Below are 9,541 nucleotides of genomic sequence, written 5' to 3'. Positions count from 1 at the left end.
TTCACCGATTACTCCGCCGTTTATGGACCGATTTTGAAAATTCTTTTTTTGTTGTATTGCATTGAGCTCCCAGGTGGTCCCATTTTTTTTTTCAGAATTTTATCTCAACCCCAAGGGTGGGTAAAGGGGTAAAAACAGGGTATGAATTTCCATTTTGGGCACATGTTAACCGATTCTAATGAAATGAAGAACGTAAATATAGTTCTTATAACAAAAACATATGATGGTGACCTTGAGCTGATCTGAGGATGGTAACGGAAGGCAGTCAGGGGAACTCCTCAACAGTATATAGCAACTACTTCGTGTTTAGGCTTGAATGATTCGTATTCATTAGTAGGACTTTTTGGTATCATTTGCACCTTACTTTTGATTGAAAATTATTGCAAATAAACTAAAAACTATAAAATAAAATAATAATAAAAAAAAATAAAAAAACCGACTTCAAAAAACCACTAAAATGTAAGAAATAATTTAAGGTTTACACAAATTCTACTCGTATGTGACAGTACAAATATACCTAAGGAGGAACTGTTCTTTTTTGAAGTTGGTGCCATATTTCTTCAGATTACTTTGTCACCGCACCAACATCAAAAAAGAACAGTTCCTCCTTAGGTATATTTGTACTGTCACATACGAGTAGAATTTGTGTAAACCTTAAATTATTTCTTACATTTTAGTGGTTTTTTGAAGTCGGTTTTTTATTTTTTTAAATTATTTTTTTTTACATACATTAGAAGCTGAACCCATAAACTCTAAAAATAAAAGAATTTGTATATCAGTTGGCACACTGATGGACACTAGATTAATGGTGAAACTCATAAAAAAGCACTAAAATCTAAATTATTGTATGGAAATTGAGTGACGATTTTCTGGTGCACATGCCGGCACTCTGCCTAGGCGCAGTAAAGCAAACACGACGTCAGTGACCCATGTGTGCGTGTGAGTTCACACTTTTTGCTGTATGAAAACTTATTGCTGTGTGAAAAAAAGGTACTCTGGGTGCACATAATTATAACGTTGAAATCTTGCCCAATAAAGCACAACAAGGTGGTCTTCATACAAACTCTAGGTAAAACAGGACTGCATTGACCGTTGTTGAAAATATAATTAGGCCAAGTGCGGGGACTGCATTCGACGTTATGGACTTTTTTCATGAAGTGTTGAGGACGTCAAATCAAATGCAGTCGTGTCCATCAATGAGTTAGGCTTTCTTTCGTTGCGTTGATATGAACAAATCTGTAATACATCAAAAAAACATTCATCATCTTACTGCTACTATAGAGTGGTCGTAAGAATCAGACGATAAATGTTTTTTTTTTCAAAATCTGCCTGTATGTTTAAAATATACAATTATTGATGATAACAGAACGATATAAAAACATCATTAAGGTGCCACACACTTTTTGTAGATGTGATAACAGTAAGTACTATGATAATTCTTATTTAACTTTTTTTCCTGTTCACTAAATTATTAATTTGTCATATGGTTGATTAAAAACAGATAATTATATCATAAAAAATGTTTTATTCGTATGTTTTGTGGATATCTCTATCTAAGAATATGGGTCCCTTGTTTAATTAGTACTGTATGACAAAAAATATATAAGTAATATCAAAACCGGTGAAAAACCGGTTAACCGGTTTTGAGGCTGAAAACCGAAAATTCAAAACCGGTTTTGAAAAACTTTCGGTTTTGCACGCCCTACACGGTATATTTAAAATTTCATTCAATTTGAACCAGTAGTTTATAAATTTTAACGGGTCAAAGTTTCTTAATTTTGTCACTGACTTCACTCACCGATCATAAAAATTCTAAGGCACTTCTAGCAGACCTAGAAGCTTCAAATTTGGAATATAAGTAGTGTTTGGTGTATGAACCAATGAAAAACTAAAATGTAGTGCCCCCACCAACTCGAGTAAAATTTTTCAATTTTGGTCCCTTTTTCTAGATAGGTACAAAACTGCTTAAATAATTTCATAATCACATATCAGGGGGCACGGCAGTGCCCCCACCAAGTAAATATAGGCGCACGGTAGTGCCCCTGCCAAATCGAGCAAAAGATTCGCGTCATGCAAATTAAATCCGCAAAGGATGGATTACCTACCTACGGACAAATTACATCTAGCAGACCTAGAAGCTTCAAATTTGGAATATAAGTAGTGTTTGGTGTATGAACCAAGGAAAAACTAAAATATTTACTAAAATTTTACTCGAGTTGGTGGGGACATCGCATGGAAACACGTTTTAATTAAATTATCGCACTAAATAATTTAATTAAAACGTGTTTCCATGCGATGGCCGAGTCAATATATTTATATGAAACATTAAATATTTTTAAGATTGAGATGCGTGCGTGGATAAGACTTGGTATTACATGGATCTCACAACTTTTTACCGTAGAACAACTGAGTTACGAGACTTGGTTTTTTTTGACAAGTATTGTTTTTGATGGGATTAAATAAACAGGAATAATAACGGTCAATAGGTAATGAAAAAAAGCTCAAGTTTGTGAAATATCAATTCGCAATGTTAGTTAGTAAAATATAGGTATACAAAGAATATAATACATCGATGAAGGTATATACAGGTACTAATAGAAAAAATCATAGTAAATGCAAAGAAGATCCAACCATTATTATAAACGCTAAAGTTTGAACGTTTCGCACGAAAAACTTTGAAGTTTCCAAGTGCTATAGGTACGTATACCTACTCTTTCACGTAAGAACTACTCAACGGATTTTCATGAAAAGGTAGGTTCAGGTTATTTCTTATTTTTTTAAAGGCGAAGCGAAGCTAGTACATGTTTCTGAAAGGGTTAAACGAAAATGTGATGTATGTTTTCTGCGCGCTACAGATGTTTACCGCACTCGACTCGACCGCTATTCGGTTATGAATGCTGAAATTCATCACGCTTGTAAAAAACACGGACATGGAAATGAAAACTTTTGTTTGGGACACTGTGAAATATTCATCTCAATTTTTTACAAATACTCATCGAACTTGGTTGATGTGATGTAGGTAGTTTCTTGTTAGAGAGGAATGGAAGAAAGTGTGCGATTGTTGAACTGCTTAGCACAATAGTACTCTACACAAGCTTAGGTTTTTGAACACTACATGACCGACCCACTTCGCTAGTGTATAAAAGGCTAGTATGAACCTAGTTAAGTCTGTCTACTTCTTGGATTTATTAGGTACAAACATAATATAATAACATCTCTTGGGATCGATATCATCTTCAGCGTAAACCACCAATTTGTAAACATGGTTAGGAACCAGCATGGTTAAGTTAGCAATAAAGAGGCAGACGTCCGTCATCGTAAAAAAATCCATCAAAATATATTGTCCAGTCAGCCTCAAGTAACTTATTGCCTGGGGATATTCTAGTAGTGGCCAAGATCGACCTATAGTTAGCATAAAGCGCAGGTTATATCAATAGCTACCAAGCAAGTGGCCAAAAATGCTTTTATTTAATGAAAAAATATATGAAAAACACCGTGAGCTTGCTTGCGCTCTCGCTAGCTGGTAGTGTGAACTGCCCTTAAGAGTATAATTTAATGTTTTGAATGTTGATATTGTCGATCAATAGAATACCTATAGGTAGAATAGGCATAATAAAATAAGACAACGATAAAAATTGTTTTATAACCATTAAATTTATAACACCATTTACTTATTCAATGGCAGAACATTTATTTTGTGAGAAACCGTTTGCTTCTGTTCTGACTGAACTCAATCTTATTTTATTGATCGTAAAATGTGCTTTTATAAGATGTGAATTCTAAGCCATCACGTATATTAAGACCAATTTGCTTTGTTGTTAAATCTTTGTTCAGTTTTATAGCCACCGTTAAATTAACCAAAATACGCAAAATTTAGAAGAAAAGTCATTGGTCAAGCACCTATTTTACCTACTTCTGGATAATATCATTTTTGTATGACCTTGTGGTCATGACCAGTTTGGCCATGACCACAAGGTCATACATTGAATCCCGTGGAAATTATGGCATTTTAACTCGCAAAAGCTAGTTATAAATACAATAAATAGCGCAAAGCCTCTCTTTGTCGTCGTTGTCCACACCCGTCCACGAAAGGAACATAAAATAACGAGAAGCGTTCACGCAACGTGGACTCGGATCCGTTATTGGATCGTATCGTCTGAAATCAGAAAACTTAAAAAAAAAACACGCACTCACGCCTTGTACTATTGTACTCCCTTGCGGGGTAGGCAGAGGTGCATTGCTGCACCCACTTTTCGCCAGAGTGTTATGTTAGTCCCAATGTAATAGGGGGCGGGCCTATTGCCATTTTACGGGCACATCCAAGACCTGAGAACAAATATCTGTGTTTAAACAAATATCTGCCCCAGCCGGGAATCGAACCCGGGACCGTCGGCTCAGTGGTCAGGGTCACTAACCACTACGCCATTCGGTCGTCCTAAACTTCTCATCGCAAATTCGTTATTCTGAGGTCTCGTCCCCAACCACATAGATCAAGATCACTGACGTTACTCGCATTGTCATGTCACTTTGCAAAGTTTATTATAAAATTTCATGAATGCTTTCAAATCTTGGAAATAATAGGAGTGTAATTGGAAATATTGAGGACTGGGGATGTGCCAGGTATGAGCTCGCCAGGCCCGTCGACCGCGGCGCCCCCGGCCCCCGCCGCGCCCCCGGCCCTCGCCGCCCCCGCAGCGCCCCGCCGCTGGTTCCGCCGCCGCCGCCCCAAACACAGGGTGTCCCTTCCAAACACCGACGAACCACCGAAGAAGAAGTGCTTCTCATACATTTACGACAAACAAACCAAGAAGTTCCTGGGCCGAACATGGAAGGGCTGGCTCAAGATCATCAGCTACTCCGTCATATATCTCATGTTCCTTATCACGTACATGCTCTTCTTTCTGTACATTACGTTGTTGATTGTGAAAAAGAACGGTCCAGGGTATTTGGAGAAAGGTTTCCTGTCAGTATTTGAGGAGTCTGGGATCGGTCTGTCAGCCGTGCCGACTGCGCTGGGTGCGTACCCTCTCATCAGCTACACGGAGGGCGACGCGGAGGCCTACGAGCCTTATGTGAGGAGCCTGAGCCGCCTGGTGGGCGCGGCGCCCGGGGGCCCGGCGCCCCGCGGCCGGCGGGACACGCGGGGCGCCGAGCTGGGGCCCTGCGGGGTGCCGCCTTTCGGCTACGGCAAAGAGCCATGCGTTATAGTAAGAATAAACAAGCAGCTCGGCTGGGACCCCAAACCTTTGACGCCAGAGAGTTCTACGTTTAAAGAAGCGCCGAAAGAGGTTCAGGATTGGGCGTCAAGGGATCGTAAGCTGTGGCTGTATTGCAGCGGGTACTACCCATGGGACAGACAGCATGTGGGGGTGTTGCAGTACCACCCGCGCCCGCCCGGGTTCGACCCGGCCCGGTACCCGGCCAACATGACGTCACACGCACAGCTGATCGCCGTGCAGTTCACCAAGTTTACTCTAGGCATGTCTCTAGTGGTGCAGTGTAAGCTGTTCTCGGATTCTGGACATTCGGCCATCAGTTTCGTGTTATATGTTGGACGTAATAGAAATAATTCGGAAGCACCCTCGGCCTCGCCCTGAAATGATTTAGTATGTGTCTAAGAAAAGTAATTTTATTGGTGATAATAATCTACTGGTGTTTACTATGTAACAATGGCTCTTTATTTTTCCTGATTGTAAATATTGTAATAAAATTAATTAAGACTAGGTACATGTATTTTTTCATAGTGAATAGTACCTTATGGAGATGCATAGGGTCATCCAGTGGTAGAGCTACTCTATCAAAAGTATGTCCTTTATAAGTCGTATATAAACTTTTCCCTTCAAGTCTTCATAAAAATCTGATTAACAACTTGTTACGTAAAGTTTATTATTCATCCCACCCTTTCCCTAATGAACTATACAGCCCCGACTCTCTGGAGAGATAATATTCGTCTCAGTTACGAACGTCATATCATCATAGTAATTAGCATACAAAGAGACGATATTAGTGAGTTACAGAGGCCTATCTAAGTAAAACGTGCTTTCGGGATAAGCGAGAGTTTGAAGACAAAGGAATTTGAATGTAATAATTACGTGTTTTCGATGTCTACCATCTCTCTAACAAAATCAATAACGTATGATTCTATTGTAGTTACTTCTAATTTTATTAAGCTCAGTTTCCTAAGTTAATAATACCAAAGTAATTGAAAAATATGAAAGAGAACCTATACAAGAGACATTTTGAATTTGAAGGAGAACCTAGTTCAGAGTGTAGGTACCCTTATATTACGAAAACGTCCATAAACTTACTTAGTACCTAAGACTGTTAATACTGGGAGCCTTTGATAAAATAAAGTAAGTTTTCTAGGCGAGACTAAAAGTGCGGAAAAATTGAGGCTAAAGCTAATGGACAACCCTTGTCGGCGCTGTTTAATGTAGTGTGTAACGCCAATGTGTTACTTTACTTTACTTTGATTTAGCTTCAATATGTTTATTTATATAAGAACTTGAATGAATATAACAAAAAAAATATAGTAACTAGGTATAATTCTGACTGATGTTAATCTGAACAGGCTAATCCTTTCACGACGCGACGGTGAAAAATTCTAGTATAGCTCTACTTAGAGCTTAAGTCTGAAACACTAAGAATATAATTGCCATAGTCATAGGTTTTACTTGAATAGTGGCTTGACGAGGAAGACCAATGTCTAGGGCAAAATTCATTTAAGGCGCTCCGCTCACTCCACAAGAGCCGAGGCGGCGCGGCGTCACCGTGGCGGCGTCAAAGAGGTGCGCCTTCTCTATTTTTTCTTTTTGAATAAGTCGAGGTGGAGTCGCGGCGCAGGCGAGGTGCAGGCAAGAACTTGACATTGTTAAATGAGACATAATTTCCGATGCGACGCCACCGCAACGCCGCCTCGACTTTATCAGTGGGCGGAACGGAGCGCCTCTACGAAATTTACGCATTAAACAAGAAAAAAAAACTCGACGTCACTGAGCTCAATTTTGTTCGCCACGGGTGTCTCCAGCGCTATTCAATTAATTGAGAGAAAAAGTAATTTGGGAGAAATTGTATGACGATGATTACTTGGTGACCTTTCGTTGTTGTCTACAGTGAACTCAGAATGCTTGGTAGGTCATTCTATTTTAGTAAGTACAGCCAACATCGAAAAAAAATGTTTCTTTTGTACACTAATCAAAAAGACTTTAATTTTGACTAAAATTCTATCGATTGCTGTGATAAACTTCCAAGTTTGTTATAGGGTAAATCGTGGTATAACTGGCATGTGTCAGTAACTGGCACTTTGACTATAAAACTAAATATATTAAGCTTTTGGATATAGTAAGACCATCTTTGATGTGTTTACAGAAATCTCCAATTATTCATTGATATTATAGTTTAATTTTACGGCGCTAGGTGGGTATTTTCCGGCGCTGGAAATTATCTCAGTCAAAGCGGCGAAGATCGCCAAAAAAATGCACGTGCGTTAAGTTTTTCTTAAGGAGACACCAAAATTTGTATGGCCTGTTTTCGCGAAAATAAATAAGTTTTTGATAGTGTGACAATAACAAGGAAGTAGGGGAAGGTCTAAACAATATCATAATAGCCCGATTCACTGTGATTTTAGTTGCTTTTGAGTTATATTTGAGGGTGCTAGTTACTGAAATGTAATTTATATCTTCACTTAGTAACTGGCACCCCCCTGCCAGTTACTAAAATTTTGGGTTTTGTGATTTTAAGCTATTTTATACCTTCTATCGACAGAAAATACGATTTAAAGTGCACTGTAAAAACCCCCAGTGTCTAGGCAGCTTTGTTTCAATAACTGGCACGGGGCTGCCAGTTACTAATCTGCATACATTTTTTTACGCACCAATAACTGGCACTTACTGGTGCGGTAAACATTTCTTTCATGTTTCTTTTAAGAAAAATCACTAAAATCAAGGCAATCTACAGTAGTCTGTAATTGTCCACTGCTGGACTTCTCGCCAGCAGTGACACTGCACTCTGTTCTCGACCTTCCTCATCCAGCCACTACCGGTCAGCTTTATAAGGTCGTTGGTCCAGCTGGCCCTAAGGTATCTGCCGCTACCCTTGCCTGTTCGTGGTCTCCACTCTAGAGCTCGTTGGCTCCACTGGTCATCGGTTCTTCGGCAGCTATGGCCTGCCTAATGCCACTTGAGCATACAAAATTTAAGAGCTATATCGGTTACTCAAGTTCTCTTACGGATTACCTTATTTCTGATATGGTCCTTCAAAGAACCACCAATCTTTCCAATGCCCCCTGATCGATTTTGAATCGGTGGACCATTCCAACCGTCAGTGTCCACGTCTATGATCCATACGTCATCACCAGTAAGACGCATTGACTGAAGGCCTTCAGGCATTTATGTGAAAATTTGTCAAATCTTCCCTTATGCAGTCCAATCCAGTAATACATTTTTTGTTTTATGCACCTTACAGCTTCGTTTTCGAAGTTCCTTCTGCCTAGTCGAATAGACTGTCCAAGGTAGACATAATATACTGTTGCTGCATTAAAGCCGCTATGCATGTTACAACGAGGGAATTCCAGGTCTAAATGGAATCAAAGGCTTTCTTATAGTCCTTGAAGAACTTGATAGAAACATGGTTCGTGATGACCTTATAAAACAGCTTGAAAACATGACTTATAAACAAAATTGGTTAAAGAGCTTCTGAAGCTGTTCGAGGATAATAATAGCTTTCAGAAGAGCTGTACTAATTCTGTCTTTACCCAGAGCATGTGAAGCTGAAAGCCCTAAAAACCTTCAATTTCCGCAAGAAATTTCAGCTTAGAGGCAACTATACTACCGTCAGCAGTCTTCAACTTAGCCAGGTCACTTCTCCCAAGCTGCTGAATGAATACATCAAGGTCCACAAGCATTTGCTTTCTCCATTTCCGTTTCCAAATCCAAGGGTTTCTCGATTTGTTGCATTCATATGGACCCACGATTCGTCGCATACTTGTACTGTCATTTTGTCGTAGAAGTCGACCATTACAACGGTGATTTTGAGTCTTACCGGTACAGAACCTAGACAGGTAATTGTACATTACCTAATATCAAATATATTATTGATTTTAGAGTACTTATTGACCTAATTGCATGATTTTTTAAAAGGTGCCAGTTACTGAAACATCATGTGACAGTTACTAATTTTTACTGCCAGTTACTAGGTTTTTTGGGGGTAGTGGATAAAATCTTCATTAAAATCGAATATTAATCATATATCTTTACCATTTATGCCTATAATTGTTCGTCATCTTATTGCCAGTAATTCAAGCCTACCAGTGCTTAAATCAGGCCAATACTTTATTTTTAATATATTTTTTTGTGTTGCTAGTCGCTTAAACTGCCAGTTACTAGTACTTTTACCCTACCTACGTATACTTATGGAAAAAAAACAATCATTTTACGCAATACTTTATTCTTAATCCAAAGATTGTAACTCTTGGTAAGTAAGTGAACATTCATTAGTCCAATATGGTAATTTATAGTTCATTTAATCAAACTATAGAAGTATA

General features: G+C 38.8%; 1 protein-coding gene across 1 annotated transcript; it reads left to right on the top strand.

Moving 5' to 3' along the window:
• The first annotated feature begins 4,516 nt into the window (after nucleotides 1-4,516).
• On the top strand, nucleotides 4,517-5,725 carry LOC105382071 (sodium/potassium-transporting ATPase subunit beta-1). The gene has a single exon (XM_011551895.3). The coding sequence runs from the start codon at nucleotides 4,623-4,625 to the stop codon at nucleotides 5,595-5,597; it is 975 nt and encodes a 324-aa protein (XP_011550197.3). The 5' UTR covers nucleotides 4,517-4,622; the 3' UTR covers nucleotides 5,598-5,725.
• The last annotated feature ends 3,816 nt before the right edge of the window (nucleotides 5,726-9,541 follow it).

Source organism: Plutella xylostella, chromosome 6 (assembly GCF_932276165.1).
Source record: "Plutella xylostella chromosome 6, ilPluXylo3.1, whole genome shotgun sequence".
Classification (NCBI taxonomy): Eukaryota; Metazoa; Arthropoda; class Insecta; order Lepidoptera; family Plutellidae; genus Plutella; species Plutella xylostella.
Note: the sequence above shows the minus strand (reverse complement) of the source record. Positions and strands in the feature narration are given on the sequence as shown.

What these genes read in the sequence shown, in the direction of transcription:
- LOC105382071 (XM_011551895.3), top strand. Translation starts at nt 4,623, where the DNA reads ATGAGCTCGCCAGGCCCGTCGACCGCGGCGCCCCCGGCCCCCGCCGCG.